The sequence below is a fragment of the Phocoena sinus genome, chromosome 20 (assembly GCF_008692025.1).
Source record: "Phocoena sinus isolate mPhoSin1 chromosome 20, mPhoSin1.pri, whole genome shotgun sequence".
Lineage (NCBI taxonomy): Eukaryota > Metazoa > Chordata > Mammalia > Artiodactyla > Phocoenidae > Phocoena > Phocoena sinus.
In genome coordinates this window covers 39350744-39373139 of record NC_045782.1, presented here as the reverse complement: position 1 = coordinate 39373139, position 22396 = coordinate 39350744, and the positions used below count along the sequence as shown (strand labels likewise).

General features: G+C 40.4%; 2 protein-coding genes across 3 annotated transcripts in view; one reads left to right on the top strand and one right to left on the bottom strand.

Moving 5' to 3' along the window:
- STAT5B (signal transducer and activator of transcription 5B) overlaps positions 1-22396 on the top strand; it is a 62529-nt gene that overhangs the window by 14623 nt on the left and 25510 nt on the right. The window lies entirely within an intron of this gene.
- Positions 16602-17935, bottom strand: LOC116746187 (3-hydroxyisobutyrate dehydrogenase, mitochondrial-like). The gene is given in 4 exon segments (XM_032617483.1): positions 16602-17280; positions 17282-17388; positions 17390-17809; positions 17924-17935. Coding segments are annotated over 4 exon segments (1080 nt in total). The 3' UTR covers positions 16602-16739.

Genomic DNA, 22396 nt, shown 5'->3' with positions numbered 1-22396 from the left:
GGCAGTTGCCTTATTACAGAAGGTGCAGGCGTCTGAGTATTGAACTTGGATGCATCGGCCTAAATTGTCTCTTGTCACCTATACGACCTTGCTTACTCCTCTGGAACTAAAACAACCCATAGTGTTTTAGGTATAACTGAACTATCAAAACTGCTTTTAGGCAGAGTTTTTTGTTACTTTGTTTTTTTTTTTGGGGGGGGGTGTATGTTGTTTTTGAAACTGAGTTTGCCTGTAAAAGAATCATATTCGTCTTTTGGTCTTAGCTACTATTCATTTTCATGTTGTACATAAAGTTGATGCTTGAAATTTGAGATCTAGTTACAGATGAAATTTTTCCTTTCAAAAGAGATTTCCCCCTAATGTTAGTTTAATCTTAGGAGATACTTTACGGAGGGGAGTAATATTTAGTTATCATCGTGGGGCGATGGTAACTCCACCTTTATGTGGAAGACTGAACCAACAGCTTCAGAAGGCCAACTCAACCCTCTGATCGTCAGGCCTTCCTACTTAGTTTATCTTTTTTTTTAAATTTATTTATTTGGCTGTGCCGGGTCTTAGTTGCGGCATACAAGATCTTCGTTGCTGCATGCGTGATATTTTTAGTTGCAGCATGCAGGCTCCTTTAGTTGTGGCATGCAGGGATCTTTAGTTGCGGCATGTGGGATCTAGTTCCCTGACCAGGGATCGAACCGGGGCCCCCTGCATTGGGAGCGCGGAGTCTTAATCATTGGACCACCATAAACTACTTAGTTTATCTTAAATGTCTTTTTAGATCCCTGGTTCTAGAAGGAACCTTTGAAGAAATGGATAGAACTTCTATGCTGCTTTGAATATTGGCAGACTCTAAGCCAAATGCAGTTGGCTTTTTAATGTTAAATAAAGCACTTAGTAGCTTTTACTCCCAGGTAGCCTTTAGGAGCCCCTTTGTTTTATTTTATTTATTTAATTATTATTTTTTTGTGTGGTATGCGGGCCTCTCACTGTTGTGGCCTCTCCCGTTGCGGAGCACAGGCTCTGGACGCGCAGGCTCAGCGGCCATGGCTCACGGGCCCAGCCGCTCCGCGGCATGTGGGATCTTCCTGGACCGGGGCACGAACCTGTGTCCCCTGCATCGGAAGGCGGACTCTCAACCACTGCGCCACCAGGGAAGCCCTGCCCCTTTATTTTAATATGGTGTCCAAAGTAGGTTAATTGTAACTTAACACATCCTGGTATAGTTTACTGATTGTAAATTACTCCTCAATAAAATTGAGAATTATTTCCATAAAGGAAAAGTTCCTTTTTTCTCAAATATATTATGACAGCCTATTTTAGAATATTTAAAATATTTCCTTAAAGGTGAAAATTTAAGAGCGTATATAAAAACCATTGTGCTCCAAGGGGAAATCTGACTCTTTTGTCTTAAAATTCATTATATTCATTACATTAAACAAAAGATTGTTGTGTTGAGTTGAGAAACAGTCAAGTATTTCAAAATATTTTTGTTATACGTAGGTTTTCACTGTGATGTATTTATTTTAGTGGAATTTGACATATATTTTATTCCATGGGCAAAAGAAGAAACTAACTAAACATTTGCAAGCCATCTGCCACCTTGTGCTGCTATGCATTGGTGGGGAAAAACCTGAGTCCTATTATAAATTTTAAACTCTGTGCTCTATATTTTTAGTACCTTGTGGAAATTGAATCTGCAAATCATCTCTGAGAGATAAATGATTTGATTTGATTGTGACAAGCATGAAAGTTATCCTCTATATAAAACTATGTCTCCTGGGGAAAAGCTGGGCTAATACCGCACTGAAATGACCTTAACGGTGGAATCCTTGATTAGACCTGCATTGTTTTGCACGTACTATAGCTCCATAAAGATGATCGACGTCCATCAGGGATGAACAGATGTCCTGGCTTTATCAGAAATTGCTTTCACATTGCCAAGCCTTTCACAAAAGCCAGTCATCACCCTTGTTAGTCTGATTTTGTTGAGATGCTTTTAAAACTTTTTTCCAAATATTGGTTTGAATGCACAGACTTTGCTGTTTACTACTTGTAAGATTCTATGTTAGTCAGGTACGGTGTCCTTCTCCCCTAACAGGGAAAAAAAAAATTAAAAGCAAAAATAGAAAGTATAGCATAGTCTGTATTTACTTAAACTTTAAAGTATTTCATATCAGGTACTAGCATCTAAGTTCCAGAAAAGGCACATCTGTTTTGTTCACTGCTATATCCTCAGGAGCTAGAACAGAACCAGGCATATAACAGGTCCTCGACAAGTATTTGTTAAATAAATATGTATAGTTTCTATGAGTGGGTCAATGCACTTACTTTTGTTTATGGCAGGAAGATCCTCATCTCCGATAATAAAGATTGATTGATGTTGAAGGTACCTTAATTCCATCTGTTCCCCTTTAATCTTAACATAGAGGGTGTCTCCAGAGACCACTTCAACCCTCAGTAGGGCTGAAAGTCTACCTTTTACTGTGGAAGAAAGAAAAGAGAGAGGAAAACCAATTCTCTTTATTTCCTTTGGATTTTGGAGTTAAGGATGGAAGAAATTTGAGTTTACTAGTCAGGAACTGGCCTTTTTTCCCCATTTAAAAAAATTGTGTTTGTGTTACCATCTTAACCATTTTAAAGTGTACAGTTCGGTGACATTACTTAATGTCATCCCACATCGAAATGGTACCTGTTAAACAATAATCCCCCATCCCCACTCTCCCCCAGACTCTGGTTACCACCATTCTACTTTCTCTCTCTATAAGTGTGACTACTCTAGGTACTTCATATAAGTGGAATCATATAATATTTGGCCCTTTGTTTCTGGCTTATTCTTTTTTTTTAAATGTTATTATTATTTATTTTATTTATTTATCTTTGGCTACGTTGGGTCTTTGTTGCCGCGCTCGGGCTTTCTCTAGTTGCGGCGAGCGGGGACCACTCCTCGTTGCGGTCGCGGGTCTCTCATTGCAGTGGCCTCTCCTGTTGCAACACTAGGCGCCCAGGCTTCAGGAGATGTGGCTCACGTCTCCGGAGCACAGGCTCAGTAGCTGTGGCTCACGGGCCCAGCTGGCTGCTCTGCGGCAGACGGACTCTCAACTGCTGCACCACCAGGGAAGCCCTTTTTTTTTTTTTTTTAATATGGCCCCTTTGCTTGGAGACTTGGCAATTTTTCTTTCCCCCATTTTTTAAAGTTTTTCCTTTTGTACCTAGATCTAGCAAGTGATGCATACACAGTAAGTGTCCAAAGACAAGTTAATTCAGCAGCTTGTTGCATGCCACTAGGGGGTTATTAAAGCTTTGAAAATGTGATTCCTAATCTGTATGTCTGTAGGCTTATCTCCTCCAAGTCTTGCTGATAAACCTGCACTGACAATAATATCAGAGATTAGTCTTTCTCCGTGTTTCATAAAGCAAATTGTTCTCCTTCTTATAGCCTGATTATGAACTGGAAAATTACTGGCACGTTGTAATTGTTTATACAGGCATGAAGACAAACTCTACACAAGGACAATAGCTACATGAAAGGTTTTGATTGCAGCTTCATTAGGAAATTACATGCTCCTACTCATTTCTTTTCTCTCTTTTTCTATTCTCATTATATCTTCCTCCCTCCCTCTCTCCATCCCTTTCCTTCCCTTTTAGTCTGTCATCCCTCCTTCCATCTCTTTCTTCCTTTCTTTTTTCTTTCTTTTTCATTCTCATTTTCCTGAGTAGTTGCTACAGAGACAACCTGAACCTAGGGTCCAAATATAATTAAAATAATTGTAGCTCTCTATCAGTCTACTTGGAGGGACGGGGAAAAAGAGAGTACGAGAACTAAATATTTTTTTTTAAAGATTGGAAACTAACTTGTTGAGGAAAAAGAAATATGCTGGGAGATCTAATTGGTAAAGAAGCAAAGAGGAAGAGAGAGGGAGCATCTTGAAGGATGATTTAAAAAGTAACCTGTGCAATTGAAATTTCAAGCAGAATCGTAATCCATGGACTATTTTAGAGCCTCTTACACAAAACATTGAACATAAGCTTGGTTCTCCCACTGTATCCCCTGCTGATTTGCACTGGGCAGATCATTTCTGCCTTCCCTGATTCCATTTCTCAACCTGTAAAATGGAGGGTCAACAATTAGGTTCAGAATCATAAGACTTTGAGTCAAAGCCATGAGAACACGAAAGGTAATTTTTTTTTTTTGCCATACGCGGGCCTCTCACTGTTGTGACCTCTCCCGTTGCGGAGCACAGGCTCCGGACGCACAGGCTCAGCGACCATGGCTCACGGGCGCAGCCGCTCCGCGGCATGTGGGATCTTCCCAGACCGGGGCACGAACCCGTGTCCCCTGCATGGGCAGGCGGACTCTCAACCACTGCGCCACCAGGGAAGCCCCACGAAAGGTACTTTCTAAATTCAGTTTTTATGATGTCTACAAATGCAGGTGTTAGTATGCCAGAGACAGAAGTTTTGGGGGTTTTTTTGGTAAATTTTTTTAAAACATCTTTATTGGAGTATAATTGCTTTACAATGGTGTGTTAGTTTCTGCTGTATAACAAAGTGAATCAGCTATATGCACACGTATATTCCCATATCCCCTCCCTCTTGCGTCTCCCTCCCACCCTCCTTATCCCTCCCACCCTTTTAGGTGGTCGCAAAGCACCGAGCTGCTCTCCCTGTGCTGTGCGGCTGCTTCCCACTAGCTGTCTATTTTACATTTGGTAGTGTACGTATGTCAGTGCCACTCTCTCACTTCGTCCCAGCTTACCTTTCCCCCTCCCCGTGTCCTCAAGTCCATTCTCTATGTCTGCGTCTTTATTCCTGTCCTGCCCCTAGGTTCATCAGAACCTTTTTCTTTTTTTTTAGATTCCATATACATGTGTTAGCATACGGTATTTGTCTTTCTCTTTCTGACTTACTTCATTCTGTATGACAGACTCTAGGTCCATCCACCTCACTACAAATAACTCAATTTCATTTCTTTTTATGGCTGAGTAATATTCCATTGTATATATGTGCCACATCTTCTTTATCCATTCATCTATCGATGGACACTTAGGTTGCTTCCATGTCCTGGCTATTGTAAATAGTGCTGCAGTGAACATTGTGGTACATGACTCTTTCTGAATTATGGTTTTCTCAGGGTATATGCCCAGTAGTGGGATCGCTGGGTCGTATGGAAGTTCTATTTTGAGTTTTTTAAGGAACCTCCATACTGTTCTCCATAGTGGCTGTATCAGTTTACATTCCCACCAACAGTGCAAGAGGGTTCCCTTTTCTCCACACCCTCTCCAGCATTTATTGTTTGCAAATTTTTTTGGTGATGGCCATTCTGACTGGTGTGAAGTGATACCTCATTGTAGTTTTGATTTGCATTTCTCTAATGATTAGTGATGTTGAGCATCCTTTCGTGTGTTTGTTGGCAATCTGTATATCTTCTTTGGAGAAATGTCTATTTAGGTCTTCTACCCATTTTTGGATTGGGTTGTTTGTTTTTTTGATATTGAGCTGCATGAGCTGCTTGTATATTTTGGAGATTAATCTTTTGTCAGTTGCTTCGTTTGCAAATATTTTCTCCCACCCTGAGGGTTGTCTTATGAGACAGAAGTACTGACAATGAAAAATTATCCAAAGCCAGGATTGGCTCCTGTTGGAGAGGTGGAAATGGTTGTGATGGAATTCAAGTAACCTCAGGACCCTGGGGTTTCTGAATTTCAGAACATTAGGAGAATCTTCCAGTCCTTCCTGCTTAAATATGAATGGACGTAGATTGCCATTACTGCCTTGCCCCACTTCTCCTAGATTTAGATCACCGGTATTTATAAAGCTTACCAGTCACGAATAGATTCTTGCATTTCCCATTCCTTGCCATAGGGTCCTCTTTCAGTTCCATATGCTTTTATTGGCACTTACTTTGATTTTCTTTACAGCAGCAGCTGCTAATTAGTGACAGCTTTCGAGTGAGCAGCTTGTCATTTTTGGCAGGGGTAGGGGCCATCCATAGCAACTCAAGGCTATATTTTCATTTGCTAAATTTACTTTGCTACATGGAAATACATCTTGAATTAAAAAATAGTCTGTAGTCAAAGGTGGTTATATTTGCTGAAATGTCTTCTTGAGTTGGCATTTGGTCCTGTAGTTGAAGAACTCTCAGGAGATAAAACATAGGTTCAGTGTCTATCAGACCGATGCAATTAGTCCTGAGTCATCCTTCTAACGTTAATCAACATTCTGGATGTAGAAACTCATCGTCTTGTTTTGGCACAATAGTAAATCACTCTGGATTGTATTTGGTCGTATGCATGGTAACCGAAGGAGTGAATTGTTGGTATACGTTGTGCTTCCCGTGTATACTCAGCTTCTTTCTTGAGACATAATTAAGGGAAAGAAACAGTTTAGTTTGCATAAAGATGCTTTCTTTGGAATTTCAGCTCATATCAGCATCATCACATGTCATGTAATTCTCCTCTTTGAAATTGCTGCAAGGAGGTGTCAGCTCTGTTTTACAAACTTGTCACGATGTTTATGGAGCGGTACAGCTTGCAATTTGTATTTACCTTGATTAGCACCAATGATGAGTCAAAACCTCCGTCACAGTTTCTATAAAGTGTGATTCAGTACCATTATTCCTGTAATAAGGATTCAAGTTAATGACCTCCGCGGTGTTAAAAATAACATCTTGAAGGAAATAACTGACCTACCATTCATTTCCCCCAATTTAGGTTCTTTCTGTAACATGGAGGTCTACCAAAATTATATTTAATTTAACACACAGTTATTGACTAGCTACCATGTACCTATGCCGAGGAAATCAAAATGAACGAGACATGGTTCCTTCCCTGGTATAACTTCTAGTCTAGTAGTTGAGCAGCAGCTAAATCAGAAATGCTTTGGTTCTTACGCCCAGAATGGAGGATAAATTCTAATTCTAGAGAGGTAAAGAATTCCATCTTTTTAAAAATTGGATGATCAAGATGATAAAAGACATAGATACAGGTATTGTGTTGATGTGTTTTTTTTAGCTAAATGTTTTAAAGATTGTATGAGGCACCTTTCGTAGGAGCACGGAATTGCCAGGTGTCCCTGCCCCAGATTTCCCCAAGACATATTGGACAACACTTAAATTCAGACGTCGTCTTCCCCATCAGAGTACCTCTCAGTGGCATGGCTCGGTAAACCCAAATGATCTCCTAACAGTTAACTAATATTTAATGGGCACTGTGCACAGTACCGTAGTTATTTCTACGTTTGTCATATTAGTGTTAGTCAGTTATCACAGGAATTTATCATTTACATCTTCTCTCTAGCTTTATAATCACATCAGCATCAGGTAGCTTGATGTTTAGTTATTGGTATCATGTGAACAGTTATCAAGATAACTGACTTCAGTATCTTTTACTATCCTATCTTACCCACTAGAATAGTTCACAAGTTGTTTTCACATTTGTATTAGTGATATGGTCCCTTTAATGAGAAATGTTTTCTGCCAGCAGAAAACCTGAGTTTAGAATGATCTCTGATAAATATTGGTGATAGGTAATAATGTATCTAATGGAAACCCAATAAGGAATTTGGGAACAAATATAACAAACGTAACCACTCCCTTCTCATAGGAAGTGTCACAGTGTTAATTCTGAACCCAAGTGGTCAGGATCTAGGTTTGGGCCTCACTGGAAAATCACCGACCCCCAGAATGATTCTCGTTTTTCTCCTCCCACTCCCTTTTATAATCTAAAGCTTTTAGCTGATTTCTGATTGACTGAGAAGAGTGAAGGTGAATCACCAAACCCCTAATATGGCTTCCTTTGGTTGTGTTTGAAGGTTTGTCATCTTGATGTGCTCTGACCTTTAGGGAAGGGTGTCCCATTTAAAACACTTTTGGATTGTCAAATAATTTTTGGTATCAGTGAGTTGCACTTTGTTAACTTACTTTGTAGCTTTTATTATAAAGCAGTCTTAAAACCACAGGTATCATGGTCAGGAAAAACTCATTTGGTTAGGTGAGGTTTTTTTTTTTTTTTTTTTTTTTTTTTTTTGCGTTACGCGGGCCTCTCACTGTTGTGGCCTCTCCCGTTGCGGAGGACAGGCTCCGGACGCGCAGGCTCAGCGGCCATGGCTCACGGGCCCAGCCGCTCCGCGGCATGTGGGATCTTCCCAGACCGGGGCACGAACCCGTGTCCCCTGCATCGGCAGGCGGACTCTCAACCACTGCGCCACCAGGGAAGCCCATAGGTGAGGTTTTTAATAAATAAAGCACGGGGGTTGAGAGTATGAGCGCTGGAAATGGGCAGCCTGGCGCTAATCCCAGCTCCTTCACTTACTTGCCACAGGACTTTGGGCAAATTTTCTAACTCTTAAGCCTGCTTCCTCTTATATAGAATGGGGATAATAATCCTACTGCCTCATAGGGTTGTCATGAGGATTAAATGAGGGTACACATAACATGCAGGCAACAGTCCACGACGTAGTAAGAGTTCCTTGAATGTTTATTGTTAGTACTGTTACTCTTGTCGCTATTACTACTGCTGCTAGTACTCCCTTTTTCTCCTTTCCCACGCTAATGCCTTTGCTGTTATTTAACATTTGGCGATTAAGCGTAGGAAAGGCTTAGAAATTTAATAGTTTGTTTTGTTTCCAACATGAAACAGTTTCTGGTGTGGGTAGCAGCAGTTAATTTAGTGTATACAACAAACTAATAAGTTTTTCCTTGAAACCCAAACTGTCTTCATTTCAAAGGAGGTATTCTCAGAGTGGGGTTACATACCCTCCATCATCAAAGCCTAGAATCTTTACAAGACTTTGTCTCACAAAAAGCTTTGTGTCTCTGTTGCCACCACAACCTGAAACTAACGAGTTAGAAACCACATAGAGCCCTATGACATGCTTGTAGGAGCCCTTCTGAAGGAGCCATCACATTTTCTTGTAAGTTGCACGTAGATAGCTAAGCCAGGAACCAATCTGGTTGAGGAAACAAAAAGTTTTTGTTTTTCCTTCCCTCTCCACTTTTAAACTCAAAAGATCTAATTTTGTTGTCTCTGGGAAGATTAAATGCATAGATGCTCACTTAATTTAAAGAAGTCTACGTGAGAATGCGGTGTTGTTTCTTTGGGGGTTAGGGGTCTTCAATATTGTTCCACAGCTATTCAGGGTTACTACCTAAAGAAGATTTAAAATCATATTTTCTGTCTTCTTGCCCTTTTTGTTATAAGTTGTACAGTCTTTAAACCATGTCTAATCTAAGAAAATATATATCCCCTGTATATGTGCTTTTACTGATTGTCAGTATTGAACCTGGCCAGTGCCTTAGCATGTTGGACAGGTGATTTGACTTTAGTTTGAGAAGAAGAAAGCTAAAGATTTATTTTTATATCAGTCAACTAGGGACCTTATATGTTGCCGTGTTTATTATAGCCAAAATGCCACTTTATTTTTAGGTGGAGACTTCTGGAGCAGTAGTATAAAGGCTAGGATGGTTCCAATCCTGTACTTTTCCGCATGTTTAAGTCCACATTAAATCCGGTAGTTCTTAAGAGTTCCACTGCTGTTTAAAGAGTGTAGCTCCATGTGATCTTATTGTCTTTAATTTAGTCAAGTGAGACACTACATTACACAGGTTCTGGGTCTCACATTTGCTTTGTTTTTCTTTGGAGCTTTACTGGAAACCGAATGCTATTGCGTTCTAGCTACAGAAGCAGGAGGGGAAGTTGGCAAGAATTAACTGCTTTCTGTTTGGTCTGCCTGTGGCAGCTGACCTTTTGGAAGGAAATCGCTGCTCTTTGCTTCTTCCTGTAACAGTGCAGCCTGTGAAAGAACGTATACACAGAAGGGTTCTCTCGTTATCCTGGCTGGTGTCTTGGGGCATAAGCTGTTAGTTAAGAGGTGGGAGTCTTTCAGTGCAGCGTGTTGTAGGAACATGTACTCAAGTTCACGGAGCTAAGTTGTGTGTAGATATCCCAGTAGATAGATAGTGAGAGAGTATCTGTTTCCAGAAAAAGTAGTTTGTTTTAGCAAAACTAATTGTATTTTCTTGCCAAGTCCCAGTGTCAATGCTATGGACAATTACTTTGTGTGCAATTTTAATTAATCTTAATGTTGAATGTCCTAATATCAGTATTATTTCTTTTACTAGATCACCTTTTTTTTCCTGAGAGGCCATTTTTATTTTCCAAGACATGAGCTCTTATTTAAGTGTCATTTCATCTCAGAATTAGAATTAACTTCTTACCACACCTGCTACCCATTGTTGGACCCACCTGTTCTGCAGGAGTTGTTTTACTTAGATAGAGTGAGTATTATACCACACACATTGGCATTTTCTTCAGAAAGCTACAGTTGGGCTTCCAAATTGGAATATCATCCAGTGAGCAGGCAAAGGAACTAGCTGATGAGCCATTTCTCTCTTAAAAGAAAAGATCTTAGTCTTCCGTTATTTTAACCAAAACGTATTTAGGTTTATTTTGTTTTTCAAAAGGACTTATATTCAAGTAAGTGTCTGTAAGCAACAGTGAAGTTGATTATGATTATTGGTGAACGCAGAGAACACAGCTACCTGAAAAGGGGGCAAAATACCGTATTCTTCTGCATTTAGTTTGAGTTCAGTTTATAGACATGCTTTTCCAATGTATTATTGGTCTCTTTCCTAGATTTACTGTTAATAGTAAAGATTGTTGGGTGAGCGTTAGCGTTGATGTACATAAAATGTGTAGAGAGTAACCTTGGGAGAATTATCTAAAGTCTTCCCTTAGCAAGGTGGCCCTGTAGTGCTTCTTTTCTGTTCTTGGAACCTGGCCTGATTTGTTCAACCTTCCTGAGAGTACAAACCTTGCTTTGGCTTTAGGTATAGGTTCTGGCACAAAATAAGTTGATATCAACAAAACAGGAAGATTTCCCCCCAGTTCTGTTGGCCTTTGAGTAGGAGCAAAGTTAAGAACGGATGGCTAAGGCTTTCTGGGAGCTGATTTTGTAACCGTATCCTTCTAGAGGTCTTGAATTGTTACCCTTGAACGATCAAGGACCTTCACCCGGGCCAGTTGTGTCCAGGTGTGTCATTAGGGGTAAGGGAAATACAGTTTTTAAAAAGGAATTCTTTAAAAAATAAATAAATAAAATAAAAATTAAAAGGAATCCCTGCACTGCTGGGAGTGGTTTTCTGTGTATTTCATTCTATTTACTATCGGAACAAATTTGCAGGGACCGTTGCTTAGTCATGTCAAAGATGAAAAAGAGCCAGACATGAATCTAATCAGTATGTATTATTTCTTGCCCGGAAATATGACTTTCTCAAATATTCTTTTTTGTCCTTTCTATTTTCCATGTTTTTTTCAGAAATCACAAGAACACCTCCTAGATTCAAACTCTACTCCCTCTGAGATCACTCATCTTCAACCTAGTCTAAGTTCTAGCTTACCCTTTTTTAATTTTTGGTGTTCTGAACTTTTTGGTATGAATATTTTCAAACACTCACAAAATAAGAATAGTGTATAATGAATTTCCATAGATTCATCACTCAAGTTCAAAAATTACCAAAATTTTGTTAATCCTTTTTTATGTACTCCACCTAATAAACACCTTTTTGTTTCTTCTGGACTTCAAAAAAATACTTCAAAATATATTTTTGTGCCACTTACTTTTATATTACTTCTAAAAGAAGGGTTTATTAAACAAAAAAATAATATGAACAGTTATTGAGTGCAAGACATTGTAAAGGATTTAAATAAAATATAAATAGATGTCAAAATTACAGATTAAGGGGCTTCCCTGGTGGCGCAGTGGTTGAGAGTCTGCCTGCCGATGGAGGGGATACGGGTTCGTGCCCCGGTCCGGGAGGAGCGGCTAGGCCCGTGAGCCATGGCTGCCGAGCCTGTGCTCCGCAACGGGAGAGGCCACAACAGTGAGAGGCCCGCGTACCATAAAAAAAATTACAGATTAAGCTTAGCTGTTAATAGTCTTGAACCACTACTTGAAAACACATTGTTCTTATGTTCTTGAAGGTGATAGAATTGCATTTCTTTCTTTTTTTTTAAACATTTATAGTTTCTTTTATTTGTTTATTTATTTTGGCTGCGCCAGGTCTTAGTTACAGCGCGCAGGATCTTTGTTGCCGGGTGTTTAGTTGCGGCATGCGGGATCTTTAGTTGTAGCATGCATGTGGGATCTAGTTCCCCGACGAGGGATCAAACCCGGGCCCTCTGCACTGGGAGTGCAGAGTCTTGCCCACTGGACCACCAGGGAAGTCCCGAATTGAATTTCTTTTTTAAGAAATGTATAAATATCTCATGCGCTGCTTAAATCAAGACTACCTAATTTGTGCCATAAGCTGGATACTGTCATGATGGGAAATATTTCTTCCTATGTCTTTTGCATGTCCCTTTATGCTTTATTCCTGTGGAATAGTGAGCAGTGCCAATTGCCCATGATTATTAAATTTATATTTCAGGTTTTACATTTTAAACAAAATGTAATAAATCAAAAAACTGTACAAAAAATTGTACCAGAACTCCTCCATCTAAATGTAACAGCTGTTTATAGTTCTCTCTGACCTTTCTCTGGTATGTGTCCTCTAGCATACGTACTGTGTACACTTTTCATTTAATATTCCTTTTTTATACTTTTGGAAAATATCTATGGCCTTATATTTCAACATAGCCTTTATACTTCATTTAATTATTGCACAGTATTCCATCAGATTAATATGTTATAGTTTAACCAGTCTCTTATTTTGGACATTTAGGTTCTTTCTAGTTTCTCATTATTGTGTTTAATACTGTCTAACTGTTGTCCCTAGGAGTTGGCCTAGTGCTAGGTGCTCTTCAAAGCAAATTTTGCTAAGTGGAAATTTAATAGTATAATTCTCAGTGATTAGAGGGAGGCTGTGAACTCTAATGAGGAAAATAATAGGAACGTGTGTAGATTTATTAATAAATTGCCTTTTAAACAAAACTTCAGAAGGGAAGGGATTATCTTTCATCTAAATGGTACAGAAACTCAGTATATTGTAATAGCTGAGGAATTTCTATTTCCTGAACTGTGGGATTCGATCTTTTTGAGAGACACAGTCTAAGATGAGTTGGTCTTAACAGTATAAATGGGTACAGATATAAACCTTCATTAGAGGGACTTCCCTGGCGGTCCAGTGGTTAAGACTCCGCGTGTCCACTGCAGGGAACTCGGATTCGATCCCTGGTCAAGGAATTAAGATGCTGCATGCCGCGAGGCACGGCCTGAAAAATAAAAAAATTTCAAAAAGTAGAAAATAAAAACCCTTCATTCGAAATTCTGAGGCTGACATGGGGCTCCATGGCAGCCTCAGATCATTTCTTACTTTTCTGTAATGCAGATGGTCATTGTTTGTGGGCTACAGTAAATGTTTTTCGTTCTCTGAAAAATGTTATTGATGTAGCTTCTTCCCAAGTGGGTAGTTCAAGTTGCTTAATAGATTTCAACACAGAGATAATGATAATGCACACGCATTCGAGCTGCGGGCCAGTATGTCATGAGGGAGCCCTTCCCCTTCCCCCTCTCCCTCTCCCTCTCCCTCTCCCTTCCTTTTTCCCGAAGTAATATGTAATGATTTTGCTGTGATGTAAAGATTTATGACTGATAGTCTGCCCAGAATATTATCATCTCTATGTTGCCTGGCAAATTTTTCCTTGCTTGTTTCTTTGTGAGCCAAATACTTGTATTCTTTCTGTTTGCTTCCCATCTGTTTAATAATCTGACTTTATTAGAGAATTGCCTTCCTGATGGCTTATAAAGTAGTGTTTAGGAATTTTTTTTTAAAGAGCAGATGGCTCCGGTGTTGACCTACTTCTAGATGGGATACTTTTACTCTAACCTTACTTGATGTTAGGCCAATTTTAATATGAGCAGAATCTGAATCCTTTATTGCTACTATTTAATACGTTTCTGTCCCTCCAAGTTCCTACTGCTAGGTAATCACCACCACTGAAGAGATGTATTGACAGTAAAACAGAAAACACAACCAGAGAACTTGCTTCTTTTATTCCATCCAAAGTCCTTTAGTCATTAAATGGTGCTGATAGGATTAACAGTTTTGAATCCTGGTTCCTTGCCAGATGAGATTTCTTTTCAGATCAGACGCATTGTTTGCACATCTTCTGTTTCATCTGCCAACTAGCCCAAGCCTTTGCCCAAATCAGAGCCCCGCAATATTAGGTTTCTGATTCTAATTTCGTATTCATTTTCTTTCTTTAAGTTATGAAATATAACAAACATGCAGAAAAGTACAAAACATAATATGACAAACTACCACCACAAGTCCTCAAGACAAAGGCAGCGTGGTGCAGTGTAGAGTACAGACTGGGGCCAGGGTGCCCAGATCCAGGCCAGATGGTACCCCTCAGCAGCGTGGGACCTGGCAGAAATATCTTACCCCCCAAAGAAACCCATACCCATTAAAAGTCACTGCCCATCCCCTAGCCCTTGGCAGCCACCTGTCTGCTTTGTTTCTGTGGGTTTGCCTATGCCTATTCTGGGCATTTCCTATAAATGGAATTTACAATATGTGGCCTTTTATATCTGGCTTCTTTCACTTAGCATCATGTTTTCAAGGTTTACCCATATTGTAGCATGCATCAGTACTTCATGCCTTTTTTATGGCGAAATAATATTCCATTTAATCTATTTTATTTTTCCATTCATGTCCATATTATCCATTCATCCGTTGTTGGACATTTGGGTTGTTTCTACCTTTTGGCTATTATGAATAATACTGCTATGAACATTTGTGTACAGGTTTTTGTGGACATATATTTTCAATTCTCTTAAGCATATACCTAGGCATGGAACTGTTGGATCATATAGTAACTCCATGTTTAACCTTTTGAAGAACCTTCAGATGGTTTTCCAAAATTGTTACACCACTTTACAATCCTGTTTAATTTGCTGAGCCTCAATTTCCTCATCTGTAAAGTGGGAATAATAATAGAGCTACCTCATAGGGTTTTTGTGAGGGTTAAATGGTAGACTCATAAAAGTACTCATTGTTATAAAATAATATAGGAAGTGTTCAGTAAATGATAAATCTGGATGGTGGATACTAACTCTAATAAATGTTATTTTAAATCAGTTTTCATTCTTATTTCTGGAATTTATTAGATGAATCAAAATATTTGTTGCTAATAATTCATACTTTAATTAGTTGGAGTCAGGTGCATCCTTGGAAAGAATAGGAAAAGGCTTAGCTCCTGGCTGCCAGAAGAGCACATCAGAATGGATGTTTTTTTTTTTTGAGTTTAGTATACTTATGGCAGCCTTGCTCTCCTTACACCACCCTTCACAATTCTTAATTCCCTCATTCAGAGGTGAGGGAACAGTCTTCCCAGTGCCTTTCCACCAGCCTCCATCAGGTCTCACCTGTGGGAGTCCTGGTGCCAGTGAAATTGATTAAGAAATGGGAATACCAGCTTTTAACAGGAAGGTAAAGTTTATGTGCAGGATATTGGTTAAGGAGAAAGATAGCAAGAGCTCTTTGTGGAACATTGACTTTGGGAAGGTACTTAACTGAAGTGAGTTAAAATTGGAGGTGGGGAGAAGGAAGCCACCTTTGTAGGTTTCAGGTTGTAAAAGTTAGGGAATTTCCTGGTGGTCCGGTGGTTAGAACTCTGCACTCTAACTGCTGAGGGCCCGGCGTTCAGTCCCTGGTTGGGGAACTAAGATCCCACAAGCTGCACTGTGTGGCCAAAAAAATTTTTTAAATAAAAAAAATATATATATAATTTTTATCAGCATAGAAATTTATTTGAATTCAAAATAATATGGTTATATTTAGGATAATATAATAATTATCTAAAGCACGTATCATCGTAGGCTCTGAAACAGTTCTAAAGATGTCATTCTTTTGAAGTCAAAAAATATGTAGTAAGAATGTACAAGGAAGCAAAAATATAAAAAATAAGTTTGCCGAGTATTGGGAGTTGTTGCAAGAGGGGCACACCAAGGTAATATAACAGAGTCCAAATCACACAGCAGGCAGCAAGGAGTTCTCTTGCTTTATCAAGTTCTGGAAAATAAACCGGTAACCTCAGAATGCAAGAATACCACCACTGGGTTAACAGGACAAACTTTCTGAGGGACACAGGGAAGTAATTCACTGTACTTCCCCTTTCTCGAACTCCTTTCCTCACACCGATTTCTTTTCTTTCCTCCAGGAGAGGTTTTATCCTGTGGAAAAAAATTTTGGTTTTATTTGTAAAGTGGAGTAAATATCCTGATTGAAATAGGCAGTGTTTTAGCTAATGATGCTCAGGAATCAAACTTCTGAAAGAGGTCAGTCAGCTAGCTAGCAGAGACCATCAGTGGCTTGCAGGAAAAAAAAGAAAATCAGATAATATGTGTTTGCTAAATAGATAAAAAGAATAAGCAGTTAAAAATGGGTGAAAAGGGCTTCCCTGGTGGCGCAGTGGTTGAGACTCTGCCTGCCGATGCAGGGGACGCGGGTTCGTGCCCCGGCCCGGGAAGATCCCACATGCCGCGGAGCAGCTGCGCGCGTGAGCCATGGCCACTGAGCCTGCGCGTCCGGAGCCTGTGTTCCGCAACGGGAGAGGCCACGACAGTGAGAGGCCCGCATAACAACAACAACAAAAAAAATGGGTGAAAAATCTCAGGGTTTATTGTGAACTAGACAAACAAAAGCAGACAGGTGACCTTAGATTAAGCCCATTTACTTGTGGAGTGAGCTATAAGAGGCTCCAAGATAGAGTGTGGTTCCCAACAGTGTCCACAGCCAGAGGGCAAACTCAGAACGTCTCCTCCTCTCGTAGAAACTGGCACACGGATGAGAAGTCTTTTTTGGAGTAGCCCTTCGCGCACATCATCCTGTAGATCTGATGGGCCTGACTGCCCAGAAGGATTGGGCTCTTCGTGCTGGTAGCAGGGTCTTGTGCTAATCCCAGATCCTTAGCCATGAGTGTTGTTCCGAATCCACCCTGATAGTTATTAGCTGAGGGAACTCCATCCATCACCCCAGGTACAGGATTATAGGTGTCACTTGAGCAACATCGTCCTGAGCTCATATTTAGGATTTTAGCCAGGAGTTTTGGGTCAAGCCCTAACCTGATTCCCAGATTCATAGCTTCAGCAGTTCCGGTCATACTAAGAGCTAACAGCAAGTTGTTGCAGATCTTCGCAGCCTGCCCGGTCCCGACGGCTCCACAATGCACCACATTGGAGCCCATGCACCCCAGAAGCTCTTGGGCAGCAGCAAATTCTTCTTCGACTCCTCCCACCATAAACGTGAGGTTCCCAGACCGAGCAGCTCCCACACCACCAGAAACGGGCATCCGTGAAAACTGCTCCCATTTTCTCAGCTTCTTTGGCCAATTCTTGCGAAACCATAGGATCAATAGTACTGGAATCTATTAATAGTGAGCCTTTCTTCCCTTTTTTTTAGAATTCCATTTGCTCCAGAATAAGCTTCTATTGCATTGATGCTGGTGGGCAACACTGTGATAATTCTGTCAGCTTTTTCAGCTACATCTGCTGGGGAAGACACTACCTGTTCACCTGCGTCTGGAAACTCTTTGCATGCATCAGGGAACACATCGTAAATAATGAGTGGATAGCCACGTTTCATGAGATTTTTTGCCATTGGATTCCCCATGTTGCCTACTCCAGTGAATCCAACTGGAGTCTTAGAAGCCATTGACCTAGAACACACCGCTGCAAGGCTGGCCACTGCCGGTTGCTGCCGGCGGCTCCAGTACCGGAGGCGGGAGGCGGCTCCACGGAGCCATAAGGAGGCTGCCGTGCTGCCCCCGCCCCGCCTCCCCACGGTGACCTCCACGGCTCCCAGCTCACCCACTGACTGCTAGGGTGCGTGGTGCGGCGGGCGGGGTCGGCTGCGGCGTGGGGCCGCATGCGCCAAAAATGTTTAATTTTAAGAAGTCAGAATAAGATTGAGCATTTACTATGAGCCAGGCACCATTTTAAGCATTTACCCATGTTAACTCATTCTTATAGCAACCCCCTGAGAGACATAATTGTTATTCCCGTTTTACAAATAAAGAAACTGAGGCCCAGAGAGGTTTAAGAGGTTAAATATTTTGTAAAGCTCTGTTTAGGAGAGTTTGCCATTATCTCCAGAACTTGAACCCCATTTTAGAGTCTTTGGCAGTGGTGATGGGATGGAGAATAGGAATTATAAAATGCTCTAAATTATAGACATGAATCCAGCAGACCAAATCCCACTGCAAGCTAGAATTCATTCTTGCAGGTGGCAGGTATGCTTTGGGAACCTTGCGTTGTCCTGTCCTCTGCATTTCCTCCTTGACAGGTTAACGATAGCATTACTTTAGCCACAACATTCTAGAAGTCTTCAGAGTGAGTTTTTTTTTAAACAAAGGTTTATATTTTACTTCTAAAAGGGAAAGCATCTAATAAAAAGGTATTTATTATTGGGACAAAATTATCGTTAAATCTCACCCACTCATATTTATTTAACAGGTACTCATTTCTGCGGTTTTCAATAAGCCTGTAACATTATGAGCTATTAGACTTTGAAGCCCTTTTTTTCAAATGCCCGAGGGTCTGCTTTATTTGGGACTCCTAGAATATATCCAGATACATGAGGTCAATGTAGATACCTTATGCTTTCAGAAAGTACAAGATTCTGTGTCCAAGGTGGTTTGGGGTTGTTTGGAATGCTTACGAACAGTAAGAATGCAACTAACAGAGCTCAAATAGTTCTCATCTGTGGCTAAAAATAAGATTGTGAATCCATTTCCCAGTCTTTAAAGAAGCCCCTGTGATGATTTACCAAAGATACAAACCACTTCCCTTGTCAGAACATCACGCATTGAAGATGGAGGTGCCCGTAAATAAGCACAAGAGAGCGTGTACTGAGGACAGACAAGCGTTCACTGCGTGTGTGGGGTGGCTGGAGGTACTAGTGGGAGAGGACAAGGAGTCAGCGGATACCAGGTGTAGGCTTTGCCTAATAATGTGTGTAGGACACATGTGAAGTTTTGACGTGTATGAAGAAAAACACTACTTAGATTCTAGGTTTTATTGATACAGTCAGTGGGGGGAAGTAGGTTTTTTCTAAACCGCATGTTTTAAATCGTTGCATGATGATCTCAGTAGGTCATCTCATATTCCATGTGTATATAACTCTTAGTTTAAAAGTCAAATAAAAATGATTCTGTACTGTTCAGTGTATTTTTATTTTACATTTTTGACCACTGGTAGGCAAACTCTACTTTCCAGCTCTATCAAAGCATTTTTTGTAGTGAAATTATACTGTATTTATCAAAATAAGGTGGTTACCACCTTATATTTGCCCGCTATTATCCTTCAAATGACATTTTAGAAAATAACTATGATGGCATGTTCATATTTAGAACCATAAAAAATATTCTGAAAACTTCTAAGAGCTTAGCATTCTACTCTTTTATAAAAACTAAGAACATTTAATATAAACCTTGACAAAACAGTGTGACGTTTATATAATACTCCTACCTATGTGGCAATCACCATAGTATTTTTCTTAAAACAATCATAGGCTCCTGGAATTATGCTCAGACAGCAGGACATATGAAGTATTTACCAAGCATTTGGTGTGTATTTATTCACCCAGCCAGTATTTAAGTATAAAGTTATACTTACATGGCATGCCACCATAATAGGTACTGGAGATACAGTGATGAATAAACATGCTCCCTCACTTACTGTTCTTATTCAGTGGGGAAACAGACAAAAACAAATTAACAAAAACTAAAAGGGAAAATTACAAATTGTGGGCTTCCCTGGTGGCACAGTGGTTAAGAATCCTTCTGCTAGTGCAGGGGATACAGGTTCAAGCCCTGGTCTGGGAAGATCCCACATGCTGTGGAGCAACTAAGCCCGCGCACCACGACTACCGAGCCTGCTCTCTAGAACCCGCGAGCCACAACTACTGAGCCTGTGTGCCACAAATACTGAGCCCATGTGCCACAACTACTGAAGCCCATGCTCTGCAACAAGAGAAGCCACCGCACTGCAACGAAGAGTAGCCCCCGCTTGCTGCAACTAAAAAGAAAGCCCGCACGTAGCAACAAAGACCCAATGCAGCCAAAAATTAATTATTTTAAAATTACAAATTGTGCCATATGTGATTAAGGGACAGATAGACCATTGACTCACCCAAATTATAAAATCTGTATCATTTTCTTGACTTGGTATTTCATACTGATATCTTGTTCCACGATGACTTTGAAAAGAGCTGATAGATTTGACTAAATTGTGTATATACATTTATTTATGCAACAACAAAAAATTTACTGAATGCTTATGCGTGGGGCACTGTTTAGGACAAGAGAAAGAGCAGAAAACAAAACAAAGTCATTGTGTTCGTGGTGATTTCACCCTAGTGGGAAGTCATTAAACAAATATGTGATAAATGTCAGGAAGTGATAAATGATACCAAGAAAAATAAAGCAGACTGAGACGATAGGGAGTGAACAGAATACTATTTTATTTGGGTAGACTGAGGAGTCTCTTTGAAGATAAACATTTTCCCACAATCTTCATTCTGTCTCTTGGGTCAATTCGGTTAATGAATGCAGGATGCAAGATAATTTTTGTATCTGTTGATATCATTTACATATTCTTTACGAGAGCTATGGCGAGGTCCTGCTTCTTTCCAATTCCTTACCACTAAAAGAGATTAATACTACTTGAATTCTTTTCTTCATTCCTTGATCATTCTTGCCAAAGCACCTTCATCCATCCCATCCATCCCTTTACCTTTTGTCCAAAAAACATGCTTTGGTATCTCTTCCAATTTTCCAAAATCTTGGGAAATGATATGAGTCATTTGATTAGAAATTATGTTGTACAATTAAACGTCTTCCACATATTTGATTGTAATGTGGGATTACTTCTGGAGAGAGCTCTTTTATCCCAGTCTTTCTCCTAGTAAACCCTCAGCCATGAAATTTGATGTTCTGGGTGATCTTACAGTGATCCCAGCCTTAATGCTCAAAAGCCGTAAATTGTACACTGCTCAAGTGTTCTACAGCCTTGCAGAAATCTAAAATAGGTAACTGGCACCCACCCCACACCTCATTGTTGGCTAACTAACTTGTCCCATAAATAGCTCTGTGTTATGTGATCAGACAACTACAACTAATAGAGAAGGGATTTTTGTTTCCTAACACACTTGCGTGGTCTCTGGTATTCAACAAAATCAAGGTCTAATTCACCGTACCCTGACTATAACACAGTTCTTAGGAGAATCGTGCAAATCAGTAGCCAGATAGTTTTGGATGGGATTCAAGATATCTCTGCCTTACACCACTTCCACAGTGTTAGAGCAAGATTCCGTTTTAGTCCCCTTTGTGTACATGAAAGTACTGTTGCTGTCACAATCTGGTTAATCCCAGAGAGTTTCTGCCAAATGAATTAAAAATTCTTAGGTGAGGGCTTCCCTGGTGGTGCAGTGGTTAAGAATCCGCCTGCCAATGCAGGGGACACGAGTTCGAGCCCTGGTCCGGGAAGATCCCACATGCCGTGGAGCAACTAAGCCCATGCGCCACAGCTACTGAGCCTGTGCTCTAGAGCCCGCGAGCCACAACTGCTGAACCCCGCGTGCCTAGAGCCCGTGCTCCACAACAGGAGAGGCCACTGCGGTGAGAAGCCCGTGCACAGCAAGGAAGAGTAGCCCCCGCTCACTGCAACGAGAGAAAGCCCGCGCGCAGCAACGAAGACCCAACACAGCCAAAAATTAAAAAATAAATTAAAAAAAAAAATTCTTCGGCTTCCTTGGTGGCGCAGTGGTTGAGAGTCCGCCTGCTGATGCAGGGGACACGGGTTCGTGCCCTGGTCTGGGAAGATCCCACATGCCGCGGAGCGGCTGGGTCCGTGAGCCATGGCCGCTGCGCCTGCGTGCCCGGAGCCTGTGCTCTGCAACGGGAGAGGCCACAACAGTGAGAGGCCCGAGTACCGCAAAAAAAAAAAAAAAATTATTAGGTGAGTCTGAGAAGGCATCATGGTAGTTTTATATTTTTATAAAACTTTTTGTGAAATCAACAGTGTGTTTTAAAAACCTACCCACCATTGCAGTATAATGGTTCTTGCTTCTAACTCTTAGCTGGAATGTGTTGTTTTTATGTCTGAAAGATTTTTAAATGCTATAATTTTAACAGAACATTGCTTTGTAAATTCCTAAGCAGTAAATCAGAAGGTGAACCTTGGGGTTATTTTTCCAAATAAATCTGTGCCCTTTATGTGCAAACAATTACTGCTCAGGTAAATAGTGATAATACATAGAGTTCCGTCCGTGCTTTAGATATTACCGCTTTTCTTTGACTGGGCCTTTTTTAAAATGGCAATACGTTTACTGCATTTCTTAAAAGTCAAAATACCAAATCTAAAACAAGTGATTTTCTACGAAATCCCCGTGCTGCTTATTTATCAT